The sequence below is a fragment of the Lolium perenne genome, chromosome 3, assembly GCF_019359855.2.
Source record: "Lolium perenne isolate Kyuss_39 chromosome 3, Kyuss_2.0, whole genome shotgun sequence".
In the NCBI taxonomy this organism is placed as follows: domain Eukaryota; kingdom Viridiplantae; phylum Streptophyta; class Magnoliopsida; order Poales; family Poaceae; genus Lolium; species Lolium perenne.
Window position 1 is genome coordinate 262383280 of NC_067246.2, and position 19560 is coordinate 262402839.

The following is a 19560-nucleotide window of genomic DNA, read 5'->3' on the forward strand; positions in this document are numbered from 1 at the left end:
GGAAAGGAGTTGTTTAGAAAGTTAAAGCTGCTAAGATTGGATATCAATGGAAAGTGGGGAATGGTAAGAAGATCATGTTCTGGGAGGACCATTGGTTTAGGTCTTCCAGTCTTGCAATCCAATACTGGAAAATTTACTTCCTGGTTGATAAACATAATGGAACTATTGCTAAGTTGTGGGATGGGTTACATCTTAAAGTGACCTTTAGAAGATGCTTTGACCACAAGCAGATACCGTTATGGTATGAGGTGTTATAAATTGCACAGACCATTCCGATTACTGAAGATGATGATAATCCGATATGGAAGCTTGAGTCAAATGGCTTATATAGTGTAAAATCCCTATATGTAGTGGTCAATTTTAGGGAGGTTTTACCTATTTATATACAAAATGTGTGGAAAATTAAAGTACCACCAAAAATTACTTCTTATGGTTGTTGTCTCATAATAGGATTCTCACTAGAGATAATCTAGTTAAGAGACAAAATATGGATGATCTGACCTGTGTCTTTTGCATTGAGCATGAAACAATACACATATGTTCTTTGAATGTGTAGTTGCTAGAGCTATTTGGCAAGAGATTTTGCATGTGACTAGGTTAGGTTCCTCACAGGTTTCATTAGAATCATTGTCTGCTTTCTGGGAGCATAATAAAGCTCATAAGATACTTAATATGATCAATGTTGCGGTCTTATGGGTTATCTGGCTCACCAGGAATGATCTATGTTTTAATTGTACCCTATGGATGGTTTTACAGGTCATTTGGCGGAAGACGGCCTACTTCCTTGCTCAGTGGAGCATTCTGCTGCATGGAGTAGAAAAAGGAGATATGAAGGTGGAGGTGATTTCGCTAGAGGCCTTAGCTCATGCTCCACCACTACTCTTGTGGCCATATCCTGGCTGATTCCGATGAAGAAGATGATAACATCTGATGAGGTGGAGTTGATGAACCAGTGCTGCTCTAAGGGAGAGGGCATCAAGATTGCAACTCTTGATCTAGCAGGACTGGCGGTCAATGCCTTGATGCTGGTTGGTGATGGAGAACACTTCAAGATTGTTGACAAAGTGTAGCTTTCCCGTCGCTGCAGAAAAAAAGAGATGTGTATGGTAGTCACTTGTTGATCGAGAATAATGTTTTTGATGTTTCTTAATGGGAGTGGTTTGGTACTGTGTAATGTTACATTAAAGTTCTCCCTAGATGTATGGTATTCGTATCTGTAAACTTGGATGTTTGTGGTGTGGTTTCATGCAATGAAACCGGGACGAGGCCATCCTTTTCTTAGATTCCTTCACTTTAGTTTGTATGTAGTTCTTTTTTAGTGTATAGGTTCGCTCATTTTAGTTTATATCTAGTCCACCTTCAAATATTTAAAGTGGCGTATATTAGTAAACAAAGAAATATGCCCGTACGAATTAAACTTGTTTATACAATACAGTGCAATTTTGCAATAATAAATTGAAAAAGTGAAACATTGTGAAAGTAGTACTGTAACAGTGACTGTGACTGTGTTGTAGGGAAGCAAAGATGCATACATGTCGGTGCCAACGGCACGGGAGGAAAACAGGGCATGGGAGGACAGAGATAGTGAAAACAAAGGCGAAGTAGTGCGACCGCAAAACGAGGTGAGATCACACCAAAAAGAAATGGTCAACAAAAAAAAACGGCACAGTCAGCGACAAGGTAGAAGAGTGAAGAGCGTGCCATATCCAATCAGCGGCAGCCGTTCTATCCTCTGATGATCTACACCGACGAGCACTCTAGCTAGCTAGCTCCGCGCTGCACTGCTGACGGTGCAGCCACATCACTGCCCTCTCTGTGCTGCCGATCCGTTGAAAGATGGAGCGCGTGGTGGTGGAGATGCGACAGTGCGACGCTCACGGCGCGGCATGGCCGTCCTCGTCGCCGTCGTCTCCGGAGCTGGACGCGTCGTCGTCTGAGCCGTGGGCGTGGTGGTCGCCGTCGCTGGAGGTGAGGTGCGCGAGCCAGCAGGTGCCGTGGACGTGTCCGCTGACGCAGACGTAGTACTCGAGCCGCCCCTCGTCGGATCCCATCCGCCGTGCGGCGCCGCGGGGCACGAGCCTGGCGACGACCATGTTCCAGACGCGCGCGCCGCAGTAGGGGCAGCGCACGCGCGGGTCGAGCGCGGCCTGGCGGCCCAGCAGGCACGCCCGGGTCCGGGAGCGCATGAACCAGCGGAAGACGCCGCGGTAGGCGCCGAGGTCGTCGCCCGCGGCGCCCGCCACCGCGTGCTCGCACGGGTCGGACACGTAGAGCAGGTCGCCCCGGCACCGGCGCGGCAGGAAGCTCCGGCCGGAGGTCTTGGAGAAGCGCGAGACCTTGGTGATGTGGCCCGGAACGGGGACGGGTGTTCCCGCCGCCGCGCCGCAGCAGAAGGAGAGCATCTTCGCGAGCGCCGGCCAGCCGCCGCCGATGCGGCCCGGGGGCGGGCCGAGGCCGGTCGCGGCGGACGCCGTGAGCGCCGCCACCATCCGCGGCGCGCGGGAGATGCAGAGCTCGCGCCAGAGCACGCGCTCCGCGACGGCGCGCAGGCGGCGGCTGACGCTGGCGGCCGTGCAGAGCGCCTGCGGGTCGAAGTTGATGGAGCGGAAGACGAGCGAGAGCACCTGCTCGTCCAGGATCCCCGTGTTCACGCCGCTGTAGCGCGGGGACCCAATGCCGCCGCCGCTGCCGCCGCCCCGGTAGCTGGCGCTGCCAATGCCGCCGCCGCCGCTGGACTCGCCGCGGAACTGGCGCGTGTTGCGCGTCCACCCTTCGCTCATCTCTCGGTATGATACGACGCGCGTGGTCGTGCTCTGCTACGTGGGGTTACTTAAACCTGGAACGGGCACGTAGCCAGCCCAGACAGAAGTGGTAATACGACGGTGAAGTGGCCAATGCGCATATGCGGAGATGGGAAATGACAGGACGGCGGCGGGGGCATATATATAGACGCGCTCCGAGCACTTTGGTGCTCCCCGGAGGGAGTGGTGTCGGGGCAGGATCGGACCGGCCGTGCCGCCGTGTCCTGGCTACCCCTTTGACAATTGGACCACTCAGGCTCGATCCGAGACCCAATGATCCCAGCTGGGTTGCCAAATTCACCCCGTCAAGCAAAGTAACTTTGTGTTCTTCCCAAACAGCAGCCCGGCGTCTCAATCAAGACCACCTAATCCCTACCCAAACGGGGGATACCGCCGGAAGGTCGCTGACAAACATCTCCGGCGTGCGCGACCCGCCTGTCAGCCATTTCTCTACGCTCTCCCGTGCGTATTCTAAGCCGCCCCAAATCGGTCCCCATCAGACATGACATTGTTTATCCACCAAGCTCCAAGAAAAGCGCGCTGCCGCAATTTCTTAATCCGCCTACGATGGCTCTCCGGGAGCACGGCGGGACGGCGGACGTGGCAGCGGTCCGGCCGTCGTCGAGAGCGACCGGCGCACACGTGTTGCGCCGGCGCGCATCCACCAGCTCTAATCTCCTCCTACGCCGCCGCGTGCCATTGGAACGGGACGCGCGTCGCGCATCCGGCCGCCGCGGCCTACTGCATCCTCGTGCGCGGCGAGCTGCATGCGTCGATTTTAAACGGTTTTCTGCGACGCGGTGACCATGGCCTGGGCAAGCTTTCCCGGCGCGTCTTCTCTTCTCAGGTGCCGTGCGAGGACGACGACACGTCGACGGCGCTTTGCAGCGGGAGGTGGGCCAGGAAAGTGCACCTGCTAGCTCCATTCTCCCGAGCATGGCGGGAGATATTTCCGGTAGGATACGTGTCAGGGAGCCGTTGGGCGAGGGCACACGTGTCGGGGCACGACGGGTTTCCTGGAGCATCTGCGTCGTGCACGTACGTGGCTACCTGGTTGCATAGGCACTTGGCACTCGACCGGCACTAGAAAAGTGCTCTAATAAGTTTGTTCAGCCTCCTACGTGGTGAGTTTCCTCGCGCTTTTGGCCAAAAGCGCACGTTGGATGTCACTAAACTAATCCCTCGTTGCTCATATCGTCAGAAAACGATCTAGATCTATGGTGACACCACGCCACGTTGGAGCAGAAATATCTAGTCCTACCTCAAGTACTACCTTCATCCCGGCTTAAGGTTTTTTTTTTTAATTAAATCAGGTAAAGTTTGACCAAGCCTTCAGGAAAAAAAATCTATCAATAAATATGTTGTAGATACCATGTAAAAATATATTTCATTACCTATGTAACGATATTGATTTTGTGTTTTACATGTTAATGATTTTGATAAAAATTTGGTCAAACTTGACATAGTTTGAATTTTTTTAAAAAAATATAAGCCTTATGTATTGAGATGGAGGTAGTACTGCGTAGCTCTCCTGTACTTAGGGGTGCAAATGGATAGGATAATTTCCGCACGGAATCCGCTTTAAGGTATTCGTATCCAATTTTAAAGAATTCGACGAATAAGGATATTTGATTTTGAAGGGGTGCTCCGGATACGGTATAGGATATAGTATAGCAAATAGCATGCGAATATAGATTATTTAAAATTTAATTCGGATAATCAGATGGTTACTGTATAATCCAATTTTTGAGTCAATAGCCAAGACCAATGTTGCAAGGTTAGTAGTTATTGAATTAGAAATTCATTTGGCGAGTATCTTTAGCATTTAAATTTCTAGCAGTGCTCGAGTTTTAGCGCATTATATCTCTTTATTTGTTAACTATGTAAGACTGAAATTTCAAATCTCTCTCAATATTTAGAAGAACCATAACCATCTAACGAGACATAATTAGAACCCCCTCCCCGATCGGCCCAAGTGGGCCGGCCCATGTGGCCCAGCCGCCCACCTCCTTCTTCTCCCCATGGGCCCCTTTTGGGGCTCATTTAGGGTGGGATGCTTTTTTAATTAAAAAATATTTTTAATTAAGTAAATATATTTAATATATTAATTCATTTAATTAACATATTAAGCATATTCTTCAGTTGCCATTTCTTTGAGACACCTCCCGAGCTATTCCGAAACACCTTTCGGACAACCTCGGAACCGGATATCTCTATCAATTCCGATGAATCCAAAACTATCTTGAGTTTCGTTGAACCATATGTTACCCTATGGTTCGGGAATAACACACACATGACCGAGACAATTTCTCTTGGTCAATGATCAAAGTGTGTGTGTGTGGGGGGGGGGGGGGGGGGGGGTCTGCATAGTGATCGCTATGTATTCCACGAAAATATGATCGTCGTTTGAACCATTACGTTGAGTCATATTCCTTTTGTTCGTTCGATGCCGACACTCGTCCGAGACATGATCGTCGGTATCATTATACCTAGTTCGATCTCACCAACAAGGCTATTCAACTCGTGTGTGTGATTCCATCCTCATGATCTAGTCATGCGCTGCATAGCTTTCATGGATGTGATCTCACTGAGTAGGCCATTTATTATTTGCCTCTAGAGCACTATATGTTCTATGTTTGAACACAAAGTTTCATGAAAAAAAGTACTTTTGTGGTATGTGTAAAAAGACAATTTTTAGTGCTCCAAAATAGATTTTTACGAGATATTTTTTCCTCTTTTACACATGCCATAAGAATGTATATTTTTTCTACAAAACTTTGTGTGTAAACATAGTGTCTTGATGTACACCAAATAGTTTTTTTATATTTTCTTTGACATTTAGAAATGCACTTGAAGTTTATTCTTCATGATGGGGTGCGCCTAGACCTATGAGTTAAAACACCATGCACATACAATTATAGCTACTCCTTTGGTCCAGAATAGTATGTCCAGGATTTTCGCATGTATCTATACCCGTTTTAGTATATAGATACATATCCAAATCTAGGTAAATCCGCGACATCTAATTCAGGACAAAGGGAGTATAATGAGTTTTTTTAGGATATCAATCTAATGATCTCAATTTTATTTCACGCATGTTTTTTTACAATCAATACATATTTTTTATAGCAAATAGTACATGGTCAAATTGCTAAAAGAGAAGAAACCTCTTCTCTGCAAGTGGGGTTTCAAAAGGTTAGAGCACATGGAGGGATCCCTTCCCAGGTTGGATGAAAGGAAACAGGTAAATGCTAAACCTAAATCTGAGGATGCGGATGTCACTAGAACCTAGAGCTAGCTGGTTCTCCCCGAAATGCGGAAGTCTTGCATGCTTTCCTTTCTTGCCGTTACTTGTGTTGCGATCCCTGACCTAGTAGCAAGCTGGCACTACATCTTTGTCCGCGCGCTCTCCTAATGTATTGCAAATTTCAAGGAACGAGTGCACATGGTAGAGATACACGAGTGCGCTATCTCTAGCAATTTTAAAATAAAATCTAAAATAAACAAGGAAATGTTTGAGATCTTCAAATTATTTATGCTTTCATGGCATAATCTTGCATTTTTCAGAAGAGCCGAACGCAGATAACAAACCACCAACCTTTAAAACCAATGGGAGTTTTCCCCTACAATTTTAATTTAAGTTGAATTGTCAAGACGGTTGGTTGTGTGCAGGTTAGGTGTTTGTGTTAATGCCATTGAGCAGCACGTAGCACGGAACAACAAATAGAAAATTTATTAAGGAGTGGAAGTGAAAGAGAAATATGTCAAGGAGAGAGACGAGCGTGACATGCGAGCTATATTAGTCGGTAAGAGTGGATGGTGATGCTAGCTAGGATTGGATTGTTTTCGGCAGGGGCGGACCCAAGTAGAGCTGAGTGGGGGTATAGGCCCCCACTCAAAAATCTGAATTTTAGTAGTATTTGTTCAGATTTGAGAATATTTTTTCCAAATTTTGCAAAGTTTAGGCAAAGAATGCCCCCACTAAATTGATTTTCCCCCACTCATTAGTTTTCTAGGTCCGCCACTGGTTTTCGGTGCACCAAACTAGTCCGACAGATCTAAGGTTTGAATCGACCAAGATTGATAAGCATAGGGTGCTGATTTCGTGGATTGAGAGTTCGGGATTTGATCCACGCCCCATCTATGAGTTCAAATTTAATATAAACTATACTCATTAGTCAATCAACATCGGCAAGAGTATAAGAACCAGTATGGTAGTATAAAAAACGAACAACCTTGTCGATTATTTCACACATGTTAATTGTTGGTCTAAGGCTTGTCTAAAGTGTATATTTAAAACGGAGGGTATATTTAAAGATATTCATGGCCCAAATTCAAAACACTTCTGCACGACGGCACTTGCAGCCACCAGCCAGCGACGCGAGTAGCAGAGAGGAGCAGCGCTGGAGCGCGCGTCGCAGCGAGTTGCCCGCCACACGGCAGCGCAAAAGCTCGGCGCCTGCGTGCGCAGTTTCGTCCCGTGCCGGTGCCCACGAGGCTGCCATGTTAGGCGTCACAAAGGAAGGAAGCTGGCGAGCACGCGCGGTGACTCGGCCCGGCCGGGAATAGAAAACTCCACCGCCCCCGATCCAACCTCCGCCTGCTCCGCTCCCCTGCCCGTCCAATTCCCCCCCGCCGCCCAACTCTCCAGCCCGAATGGCGGCGGAGGCACGGGCCGAGAGCCCCGCGCCCGCGGCCCCGCCGCCGCCCGTCCCGGAGAAGCGCGCCGCCCCGCCGGACGACGTCGACGACGAGGAGCGGCCCGGGCCGAAGCGGCGCCGCGCGTTCGTCGCGACGCTCGACGGCGTCCCCTGCGCCGCGGCGGCGGCGGCGGCGGAGGAGGACGGGCAGCGCGACGGCCTGTCCTTCTCGTTCCAGCACTCGCGCGGCGGCTTCGTGCCGCTGGAGACGACGCCCAAGTTCGGGTCTTTCAACCCGCCCGCGCCCGCCGAGCAGCAGGAGGCACCCGACCTGAATCCCGCGCCGCCCGCCGCGGAAGATTCACCGGCAGTCGAGGAGGACGGAGAGGATCCGGCGTCGCCCCGCGGCGTTGGGGATCACCAAGACGGGAATTCAGAGGCAGTGGCGGCGGAGGTCGATCAGGGGGAACCGGAATGTGCTGATGTACATCATCCATAGGCTACAACCATTCAAGCCGTCAATTTCTGCTGCTGTATATCATCTGCAGTAGCTGTCGTTCTCTTCTGTGATCATGTGTGTGCTAGTTGCAGCTGTTAGGGAATGTGTGTAAATGGAAGTCAACGCTGATGCTGCGGCTAATACTGAAGAAACTTTGCCTGAAGCCTCACTAACAACCAGTTCTTCTGTATAACCAAACTTGATCTTTTCTCTCGTACAAGGAATGCGCTGCATATGCTAGTAACCTTTTTGCCAAGTTATCTGGAGACTGCCTGCTTGTAATACAGAAGATCCAGCATTTGCTGGATATTTCAGAAAAAAATGTTATCTGGAGACTTTTGTGATTGGTTACGGCTGGATATGCTGGCATTATATATATACTGTAAAATAGTTCAAGGGGTTGCTTAATTCGCGAATTTTTTTTAAATAATACACATTTTTTTGTTTATTTTAGAAATAATACTCGGTTTTGAGATATTTCAGAAATAATACACTGTCGGGTTCAGGAAACCCGAAATTTGAAACTCGGGGTAGAGGAACCCGAAATTTCAAAAATCGGGGTAGAGGAACCCGACTAATCCTGTTTCCGCGCGAAAAAGAAGGAATTGGGGTAGAGGAACCCGAAATTTCAGAATTAGGGTAGAGGAACCCAAAATTTCAAAAATCGGGGTAGAGTAACCCGAAATATGTGGGAATCTCGGGGTCGCCTAACCCGATTCACTAATATCGGGTTTCTAAAACCCGATTCTTTCTTTTCCTTTTCTTTTTCCTTTTTCGCCCTCCCGCCAAAAGAATAAGTCGGGTTCCTCTACCCCGATTTTGAAATTTCGGGTTCCTCTACCCCGAGTTTTAAATTTCGGGTTCAACGAACCCGACGGTGTATTATTTCTGAAATATCTCAAAACCGAGTATTATTTCTGAAATAAACAAAAAAAAGTGTATTATTTAAAAAAAAATGCGCACTTAATTCAATAAGATGTTCCTTTGTGATATCAAATTTTCCTATCAACAAATTATGGTGCGACATGTTCTCTTGCCATTCTGAGACATTGATCAGACCAGATGAAGACCCGTGTACTGTAACCACAAAACTGCGAGCCGATACACAACCTCGCTCGGTCAGTCAACAACTGGTGCTGCCTCTGACGGTAAATCTTCTTTGCTAAACGTGGCGTTTGAGGTGAGTGGTTCTCTGTACCACTCGTTCTCCTCGCGAGTCAGGAAGCGGGCCTCTGCACCCAAAGACACGGAGAATTCAAAATGAGTACAACATAGGTTCCAGATTATCAAATAGTCCTTTTTGTCTATTTGGATATCAGCAATCCAATTTTTTCATGTGTTCAGCAACCCCACTAAGCCTTTCAACTGTGCATAGATGAGAAACATAGATATATTTATGAAAGGCAACAGGCAGCATACCTGACACAAAAACATCCTTGTAGTCCTCATCGTCATACACAAACGCAGGCGGATCTGGGGAACCAATTCCAACAATAGTGCTCCCACTGCATCAAACATGCACAATTAGTGGTGTCCCGGTTAGTTATATAACGTGGATACAAAATGTGGATCCAAATTCTAAATGCACATATAAAGTGCTGGATAGTCATGGGGTGGTATATTAACTCTGATTGGTATTATCATATTAGTCCCTCTGTCCCTCTTATATAGGGCATTAAAATTTTAAGATTTTGTCTTGAATTGTTAGGTGCAATTCGCCATCTGAGAGGATTTTCATGGATCTCTTATATATAAGTCTACCCCTCCGAAACGCCCTTACTGGATGTTTGGGATGAATGCCAATTCATATTCCAAACGACCTGGCTTTGTTTATTCGGTCCACATGTGGACGTGATAATTCTCGTGCAAGGGATTACGCCTTATGAAAATAGATGGAGGGAGTATGTAGCATGGATTCTCACACCTCAAATATCATTTTTGCTACTAAAATTTTACAGCATGGCTAATGATAGCGCTTTGGTACCTCCCGTATCAATGCTAACTACGCCTTATAAAGTAGAATGATTTGAGGTATGTCTAATATAAATAGAGGGAAAAGGAAAATGATTATATGATGGTAAATAGCGGTAGAATATGGCTACTATGAAATAACCAGGTTCTTCATAGTTCGGTAACATATGCCCCTATTACCTTCCTGACATAAAAACAGCACTGTATTCCCCCCGGTTGGATGCCATAATTCGTTTCTTCAACCTCTTTAGTGATCTCAATACCTCAAAAGCTGGTGGCTCTGGAAAAAGTAGAGAAGGGACATGAACTATCTTCACTAAATGTTATTTAGCAACATACTTACAGAAATAAGAAAATTGAAGATGTCCAGCGATAGCCTATAACAAATTATCGTAATCATACTGCATACCTAGATCATTTATACAGACATCCTGTGATATCCCGTTTTGCGTTATCTCCTTGAGTAAAGCCAATGGATCAGCTTGACTAGTCTGATCTAACCTTAGTCGCTGCAGTACACGAAGCTTGTTAGGAAAAGCTAGAACTTTACATTAAGAAAATTATGTGCCTAATTACCTTGTAAACCTCAGCAGTTGAGCATGCTTCAGGTGGCTTTATTAGAACCATTGGCAGATTTATCGGCAACAGATCCGGAATATCTTGGACTATCTACATACATTTAAGTTGACAGTTGTAGATTATGATCAGCCACTTCAGCAGCAAGGTAAAAATGGATCGTGGATATACATCTCAATGTCAGTCTCTAATTTATATCAAAGAACCCCTCTACAAATGTCAATATTTACTTGAACACACTTCTATAAATAAGAAACAGTAACATAATATGACCCAATTGCAATAGTGTATCAGCTAAACCTAAGCAGCCGTTAATAAGTTCAACACAGTTCAGGTGAAATACTTAACTCTTTCTGGTCTAGAATAACAACAAAGCCTCTTTTTCCCAAGCAAGTTGGGGTAGGCTAGATATGAAACCCAACAGAATATGATAGATGTAGTCATAGAAAATTCAATGACGCTATGCTCCAGGGAATCTTAATGTGGCTTGGATTTTCATCTAGATTGATCTTTTCTAACATATAACGAACATGAAAAAGTAATGAAGTACTTCTGGAAGACCCTAATTGTGCTGCCAGTTTTAGAACTAAAGAGTTCCATGCCAATAGAGTATCACGCAAAAGCATCACTCAATTTGCAGCAACTTCAGGAAAGGTTTTGAAACCCTAACTCATATTACCAAGATTCAAGAAAGAAAATATAACTAAGAGTGTGTGGCATACCTCTCCTCTACCAGTACAGTATGCTGCTCCTCGTGAAAAGAAGAAGGGGATATCTGATCCAATCTCACCAGACCACTCTTGAAGATCTTGTTCTGTCGCAATGCCACCACTAAATTGGTTAGCGGCCCATAGTGCAGTTGCAGCATTACTGCTTCCGCCTCCAAGACCAGCACCAGTTGGAACCTTCTTATCGAGATGTATCTGCATTCCAGCAAGGACAACAGTAAATCATATGACAACAGAAAAAGAAAAACCATTGGCAATTATAAATATCAAAACAATGTACAGTTGACTGACCCAAAAGTGCTTGTCTGTTCCAGTTTTCTTGCGGTAAAGATTGAGAGCCTTGATGATCTGCAGATTCATGAAACAAAAAAGTAAACAACATTAAGGTGTAAATGTTTACATTGCATTTTTTTAGATATAAAATATATCTATAGTAAACATACCAAATTACTTTCATCAACCGGGACACCTGCTACATTGGTTGATAGCCGATCTATGCTCTTACTTGGAGACAGTGAGAATTTGATAGTGTCACCCAAACTAACCACCTGGTAATTCATATATAGAATTATAAAAGTGACACAAAGATAACTATATTAAGCAGAATGCACCTTAACCACACATGAACAGGTAGAAGAAAAGGAGGTACTATAGCATATGATTTTTTTTACTAGAAGACACCCTGGAAGGTGTATCAAATTTCATATAAGAAGTGCCAACAGAATGGCTATAGTTAAGAGAATGGCTGTAGTTAACCCAGAAAAGATCATATAGTTCATAAACTTAGTGCATCTTAAAGATTATAAAAAAGTAACATCTCTACGGAGTCCATTTGTTAATCTTCCATACACATTAATCACCATTGAAAATATGACTGGAATACAAACTGAAAAGAAATCACCATTTCCACATAATGCTCATATAAAAAGCACTAAGAGAAGCACAAGAAATAACTTACATGAAACAGAGAAGCCAGGTCGTGGAACCCATCTGGTCTCTTCCCTGTCATCCTCAAGAACACATTAATCTACAAGGAAAAATGTTATACAGGCCTGAGCTCGGTGTGCAAATAAAATAAAACAAACATTTCGTTGCTTATCAGAAACATAACAGGGACATACTTTGCAAGGTGAGAACAGGTTGAGCCGTGTAATCCCGACATTCTGGTCAATTTGGTCGGCTAGCTGGTTGAACTTGCCTTGTGCGTCATATGTAAGCTAAAAAAAAGAAATGTAGCCATAAATTATAATATGAAATGTGTAGGGGAAAGAAGAATTTCAGTAACCTTCTTAAATTGCCAAAATGGCAGTAACATTTACATAATTCGAAAAAAGAACACCCATGGAAATAGTTTATGGCCGCTATTCCCAGCACTATGTTAGAGGATAGTACATCACGCAGCTCGAAATATACCCGCTTGCTAGAAAGCAAATCTAGTTCTTAAGTGAGCTGCTGAATCCTTTCAGAAACAGCTGCCACCATGCAACATTTTCCACGAATACTGGGCATGCAATTAATTGCATTAAATCATCTTCGCCACAAGTTAGAGTCAGCTATCCCATACAGGTTTCCCAATTACAGCAGACAGTTCTGGACTAAACCCAAGCAGAGCAGATAACAGACTAACAGAGGGGTCAGACAAAGCAATTACCTCCACTTGCCTCCTCCCTTGCTCCGCCGACGCGGCGACTCTTACACTAGGAGACCGGCGGCTCCTGGCGCTGGAACAGGACCAAGCCGCCGCCGCAGGACGGGCCTGGAACCGGAGGTGCCTGGACGCGGCCGGGCTCGGGCGGTGGGATTGGTACAGGCTCTGCGAGAGAAGATGGGTGGAGCAAGCCATGGCTACCGGCTGTCGCTACCTGGAGCCGGAGCTGAGAGACGGGGAACGGGAGGGGAGCGAGGAAATACAGTAGCTAGCCGCCACTCTGGTGGTGGGTGGGCTGGGTTTGAGCTGCCGGCCGGCCGCCGTCCGGTCAAGAGGCGTTCGTCGTCTTCGACATGTGTTTGGAAACTTGGAACACGATGACCCAACGCGAGAAAGATAAGTCTGCTCTGCCTTGTGTGCTGTGCACCAAGGACAAAATGGGATCTCCCAATTCCTCGTGTTACGACTCGCGTGATGCTCGCCGCCACGTTTCTTTTACGCTAGACTAGATGAAGAGAAACGGGTTTGCAAAGAGAGGGGATTTGGTGCATACAGGCACTAGTGCTCCATACATTTTTAGATTTTTTAAAATTTCAAAATTTTATATTTCTATTTCTACAAAAAATTATGACGTTAAATATATAGATAGATATGTAAAGAAGGAGACTACACAAAAAAAGTCCTGGTAAAAATACTTTGTATTTTGATAAATAAAAAACAAATTTTTGACAAAAATATATACTATTTTAATATTGTTGTACTACCATTTAGTGGCAGAAATTTGTCTTTTTTATATTTTCCAAAATACAACATATTTTTTAACGGAACTTATTTGTATACTTTCGTACTGTATATATCTATCTATATATTTAACACCATAATTTTCAGAGACATAGAAATATGAGGTTTTAGACATTTCAAAAATCTGAAAATGCATGGAGCACTAGTACCCATGTGTCAAAGACACTTTCTTATTTGCAAACCTCTAACAAATTGGGAATCAATATGTGGTTTGATAGTTAGGGGGTCACTAGCATCCTGGCTTGTTAGAGTTTAAATATTAGATTTAACACTGATAACTTGTAAAGGCGAAATATTTTTTTCAATGGAGGGGAGGTCACCGTGTGATGACTTTGACAATCTCAAGATCCAGCGGATCTTCTTCTCGGACTTATTCTTTTGGAGGTGCTCATAGAGATAACGTGTTCGTGTGTGCGTTCATAAAGATGATTATATATACATATTTACGAGCATGTGTCTATGTTTCACAAAAAAAATCGTCTGAAATTTTCTTCAAATCTCTGCCATATGAGAAAAGTTTAGAGAAAAGTGTAACTCATTTCGGTTGCACTTTTTTTTAAATGTGGTTCCCCTTGCCTTCTTTTATGAATGATAAAAATTCTCATTCAACTAAAACATAGCAAATCCGATGAAAAACAGGCCTACCTTCTTTGAGAGGATTCTTTTATGCTCGGTCAGGAACGAAGTTCAGTATATCTAAAACGTAAAAGGAACGAAGTTCAGTCGACAGGTACTAGTAGTACTACTCACAGAATAATGTAGTTGTTCACTGCTCAGTACACAGTTTACAGTTATACACAGCTCCCATTCACACACAGGTAGGTAAACATAAAGTGAACTTCACTCACATCATGTCTGCAGGTTTACGGCAAGAATTGCTGCAGAGACAGCTTGGAGCAGGAGCTCATGGAATCAGGGGTCGTAGTGCCACTCGCAATAGGTTATCTGGCTGGGGTCTTCGTCAAAGACGGCAGGCTCACCACCCACAGCTCCTTCGTACTGGTAAGAACTGGGACTGGGGCTCGACGAGCCGAATGGCCAGAGAAACGAGAAAGAGTTGCTTCCGTCCTCATCATCCCTTACAACAGGCCTGATATCAGCTCCGGTGACCACACGACTAGGGGCTTCGCTAGTGCGGACTGAAGGTGAACGGATGGGGGCATCGTCTGATCCTCGCTGTGGCGGCAGCGGATGGCGGCAAACCGGGCAAGAGTTGTGCTGGAGCAACCAGGGGATGATGCAGCTGCCATGGTACAGGTGCTTGCACGGCATCTCCCTCACCTCCGAGCCGGCCTCGAATTTGTCCGTGCAGACTGGACAGTGTGGATCATCGCTGAGATGCCTGCGGCTTATCTTCACCACCGGCATTGAGTCGATTGCAGACTGAGGAGCCGGCGGTGGCCCCTGACGGTTGCTAGTCTGCAGCAGCAGCTGCTCAAACATAGCTTCAATGCTGGGACTGGCAAGGAAGCCACCGAAGTTTGGTCGATCGGCGCCAATTCTGCGACCTCCCCTGACGCGAATGTTTACACCGCTGTTTTCGCTCGTGTGAGCAGGCATGTTGCTGCCAAATATCAGCCTAGGGCCGAGAGAGGGCTGCCTTCCTCGTTCAGCGCTTACCCCAGCTGCACTTGGGTCAAACACAGGATTGCTGCCCATCTCTGCCATCCGTTGACGCAAAACGGCAGACATAGCCTCCATCATTCCGAATCTTCTATCTTGGCGATCATCGAAGCGTGGGCCAAAGATACCGTAAGAGTTCAACGCGCCTCCTGTCTCACTGATCTCTTGGATAAAGCCATCATTGCAGTTGGGGCAGATTATATCTTGTCCACGAAGACGAATTGGCCGACGGCAGGCATAGCACCAATGTGTGGCTCTATTTGACATCTTCTTTCTGCGACAAATTAAGTTCCCAGCATTAGCGGAATGCTTCACTAAATGAAGTACCAACGACAAATGATCTTTAAAATGTACAGTAGCTGAGGTGAATACTGAAGAAAAAATGTAACCAGGATAACTATTCTGGAGTATTACACTTAACCCATCAGATCACAAGTCTGTTAATGTGGATTACATTTCTCATGAAGCAAAATCTTTGTGTTTAGCTGCAATGCAAATGTCACCTGTCTATTTTCTATTTAACTTGGATCTTTATGGTTGCATGCCTATAGGCTATAACAATTAGCTCCATGTAATGAATACAGAAGAAGACCAAGGAAATGATTTCAGAAGGCCAGCGCTAGTGCAGTGATAATCTCTTGTTCAAGTAATAAAAGATAGAATCTAAACCATCCGGTTACGATGTGATACATAGGATAACTCGAGCAGTCCAATTAGGTGTGGTTTCTATAGAATGCTGAATACGCTCTGAAATGTACTAGTCTCCACATTTTATCACGGTTAGCATCTCAGGGCTATTGTACAGTTCTCAGTATAGGAAGGAAACAATAGATACAAACAACTCAAGTTCCTCACCGAAACTTATCCCACTGAGCTTTGGAAGACTGGTATTCAGAAGACGAAGGTTTGTAAAGACTGAAGACAGTGCTTATTGCTTCTTTTACCACACTGCACTAGCTTCTTAGACTGGGTGTTCTGGGAATGAACACCCAACCCCTATGCCTATAGGCATGAAAAACTCACCACTTGGATTTATGATAGGTTATTCCCTCTATCCAAATTTTACTAGGTTTCATGTGAACATGCTACCTACATGGTCCCCTGAATAAAAAAATAAATTTCCAGAGTTTTTTTTTCTTGGTGAACTCTAAGGTATAGTTCTTTGTATCACCAATTGCCAACTGTCAACCTCATTTTCCAGAACCACACTTATACCTCATAATATTGTAAATCTTTGTGGGCCGATTATTGTTTCTGCTATCTTAGTGCCTTCTTAATGCAAATACACGCTTCCATATGTTTGAGAGAAAAAAGAAAGAACACGATTTATATGATCACTGATCATGAGGCTCACGGGCCAATCATCCTCCTAGAAAAAAATTCTGCTTTATTTGTCAATTGAACTTATTCTAATATGCCTCGCAAAGCAACTCCTTTGGCCAAAGAAGATTGTCCAGTGCTTGCATGTAGTTTGGCTGCACGCTACATATGAGTTTCCTATGACAGTCAGGCACAATACCAAAACAGAATAGCTTCTGGTGTGAAATTTCTCACCATACATAATGCGGTCATACCAGAATATCCGATCGACTATCCAGGCTAGGTGACAAAACAAATTTCCAAGTGGCTGCTAAGCAAGGAAGGATTCCTGCCAGATTTAGTAACATATACTGCAAGTTGAAACAACTTGTTCCCCAAATCCAATTTCAAAAAGGGGAAAGATCTTTGCAACGACGTACCCATCCCTAGGACCCCCAGGGTTGTACATGGAAAACTGACCACTTGGATTTATGATGGGTTATTTACTCTATCCAAAATTTACACGGCTGTATGAGTACATGGCATTCTCTGAATAATAAACAAGTAATGTCAGGTAACTTTCTTTGGTCAGCTATAAGGTAGTTCTTGCTTGTAGCGTCTTGATGCGCCGTTTTGAGTTTAATAAAAGCGCACTCTTTATCGAAAAGAAATAGGGTAATATAAAACATATCCAGTTGTTTATGAGAATTTATCTAAAAAAATAGGGTAGTTATTTGTATCCCCGGTTGCCGACTGTCAGCTTTTTTTTAGGGTTCCCGTCATACCTCGCATTGTGAATCTCTGTAGACCTTGTTGTTTCAGCTACCTTAGTGCCTTCCTCTTAATGCAAAGACACGGTTCTACTCATGTTAGAGGAAAAAAAAAGAACCCCATTTTTTATAAACTCCTTATAATATGCCTCTCGAAGCAACTCCTTTGCCCAAAGAGGATCATCCAATGCCTTCATATAGTATTATAGTTTGGGTTCATACTATATATGAGTTTGCTATGACAGGTAGGCACGATAGTCTGAACAGAATGGCTTTTGGTCTGTGATCTCTCAGCTCGCATGACGCACGATTATAACAGAATATTGACGAATCGCATTGTAAAACAAACTTCCAAGTGGCTGCTAAATGGGGCAGGACTCGTGGCTGATTTTTAACATACTGCAAGTTGCAACAGGTTGTTACCCCAAATCGAATTTTAAAAAGGGGAGAGATCTTTTGCGACGACGTGCCCAGCCTTAGGGCCACACACACACACACTCCTCTGGCGCGAAAGAAAAGGGAAAAAGATAACCCCTAATCTCACAACCCTCGCCAGAAATCAGGACAAGTTCTTCGAGGCCATGCCCCAGTTCCCCCGGTAAGACGGGAAACAAGAGACACGCAATGCCGGGAATCATCAATGTATGAATCTAGCAAACCATCCATCCATCCTCCAGAGCCACTTGGATTTATGATAGGTTATTTACTCTATCCAAAATTTACACGGCTGTATGAGTACATTGTATTCTCTGAATAAACAAGTAATGCCAGGTAATTTTCTTTGGTGAGCTATAAGGTAGTTCTTGCTTGTAGCGTCTTGATGCGCCGTTTTGAGTTTAATAAAAGCGCACTCTTTATCGAGAAGAGATAGGGTAATATAAAAAATATCCAGTTGTTTACGAGAATTTATCGAAAAAATAGGGTAGTTATTTGTATCCCCGGTTGCCGACTGTCAGCCGTTTCTTTAGGGCTTAGCTCATACCTGGCATTGTGAATCTCTGTAGACCTTGGTTGTTTCAGCTATCTTAGTGCCTTCTTCTTAATGCAAAGACACGCTTCTAGTAATGTTAGAGGAAAGAAAAAGAACCCCACTTCTTACAAACTCCTTATAATATGCCTTTCGATGTAACTCCTTTGTCCAAAGAGGATCATCCAATGCTTGCATATAGTTTGGGTGCATACTACTATATACTATGAGTTTGCTGTGACAGCTAGGCGCGATACCAAACATGATAGCTTTTGGTCTGGGACCTCTCGCCACGCAAAAAAGAAAGGGGCATGACGCACGATTATAACAGAATATTAACGAGTCGACTATCCAGGCCATGTGACAAAATTAATTTCCAAGTGGCTGCTAAATGAGGCAGGATTTGTAGTATACCAGGTTTTAACATACTGCAAGTTGCAACAGATTATTCCCCCAGTCCAATTTAAAAGGGGGGAAGATCTTTGCGACGACGTACCCAGCCTTAGGGCCACACACACACACTCCTCTGGCGCGAAAGAAAAGGGAAAAGATAATCCCTAATCTCACAACCCTCGCCGGAAAGCAGGACAAGTTGTTGGAGGCCATGCCCCAATTCCCCTCCTGGTAAGACGGGAAACAAGAGACAGCGCAATGCAGGGAATCATCAATGTATGAATCTTGCAAACTATCCATCCTCCACAAGAGACGCACATACCCGAATCGCACGCAATTGGACAGGAAAGGGGTATCGGAATCGACGCATACGCAGAAACCCTACGCGATTAGCACGAAGAACATAGAGGAACACAAGAGCATCGATCGGGGCACGGTACCTTGATCCTTGATCCGGGGGAGGAGGATGGCGAGGAGGGCAGTTGGGGGGAGTGAGACTGTGCGACGGACGGGGAATGATCAGGCGCTGGCTGCGATGCTCTGATATAGACGCGCCGGTTTTGCGGATGGAGTGAGAGCAGTGCGGCGCTCGCTGTAGAGCGGCAGGCCCCGTGTAGGTGTAGTGGTGGCGTGCGGCACGGCGCCAGGCGGCGTGGCGCGCCTCAGCACCACACGAGCGGGTTGCGCCGGGGTATGGGCCGGAACTCAAACAAAGCCAAGTATTGATGTGGACCGGTACTGGTGGCTTAGGTTCATCGTCGCGTATCATGTGGTGTCACCAGTGATCACCCACCACAAATTAATCCGAAATGTATTATACTACTCCTTGCGTTGATAAAAAAAT

General features: G+C 45.1%; 4 protein-coding genes across 4 annotated transcripts; 1 reads left to right on the plus strand and 3 right to left on the minus strand.

The window, feature by feature from the left end:
* Positions 1-1487: 1487 nt before the first annotated feature.
* On the minus strand, positions 1488-2897 carry LOC127344151 (EID1-like F-box protein 3). Its single transcript, XM_051370375.2, has one exon. It carries the CDS (start codon positions 2778-2780, stop codon positions 1875-1877), a length of 906 nt encoding a protein of 301 aa, XP_051226335.1. The 5' UTR covers positions 2781-2897; the 3' UTR covers positions 1488-1874.
* A 4296-nt stretch (positions 2898-7193) lies between these two features.
* On the plus strand, positions 7194-8153 carry LOC127344150 (uncharacterized). Its single transcript, XM_051370374.2, has one exon. It carries the CDS (start codon positions 7458-7460, stop codon positions 7938-7940), a length of 483 nt encoding a protein of 160 aa, XP_051226334.1. The 5' UTR covers positions 7194-7457; the 3' UTR covers positions 7941-8153.
* A 750-nt stretch (positions 8154-8903) lies between these two features.
* On the minus strand, positions 8904-13244 carry LOC127344149 (4-diphosphocytidyl-2-C-methyl-D-erythritol kinase, chloroplastic). The gene is made up of 11 exons (XM_051370373.2): positions 12867-13244; positions 12337-12432; positions 12174-12242; positions 11659-11763; positions 11507-11563; positions 11210-11410; positions 10488-10580; positions 10321-10420; positions 10092-10191; positions 9360-9445; positions 8904-9172 (listed from the first exon to the last, which is right to left on the minus strand). The coding sequence occupies exons 1-11, from the start codon at positions 13056-13058 to the stop codon at positions 9060-9062; spliced, it is 1212 nt and encodes a 403-aa protein (XP_051226333.1). The 5' UTR covers positions 13059-13244; the 3' UTR covers positions 8904-9059.
* A 1143-nt stretch (positions 13245-14387) lies between these two features.
* On the minus strand, positions 14388-19289 carry LOC127344147 (probable E3 ubiquitin-protein ligase RHC1A). Its single transcript, XM_051370372.2, has 2 exons — positions 19157-19289; positions 14388-15561 (listed from the first exon to the last, which is right to left on the minus strand). Exon 2 carries the CDS (start codon positions 15552-15554, stop codon positions 14577-14579), a length of 978 nt encoding a protein of 325 aa, XP_051226332.1. The 5' UTR covers positions 15555-15561; positions 19157-19289; the 3' UTR covers positions 14388-14576.
* Positions 19290-19560: the final 271 nt, after the last annotated feature.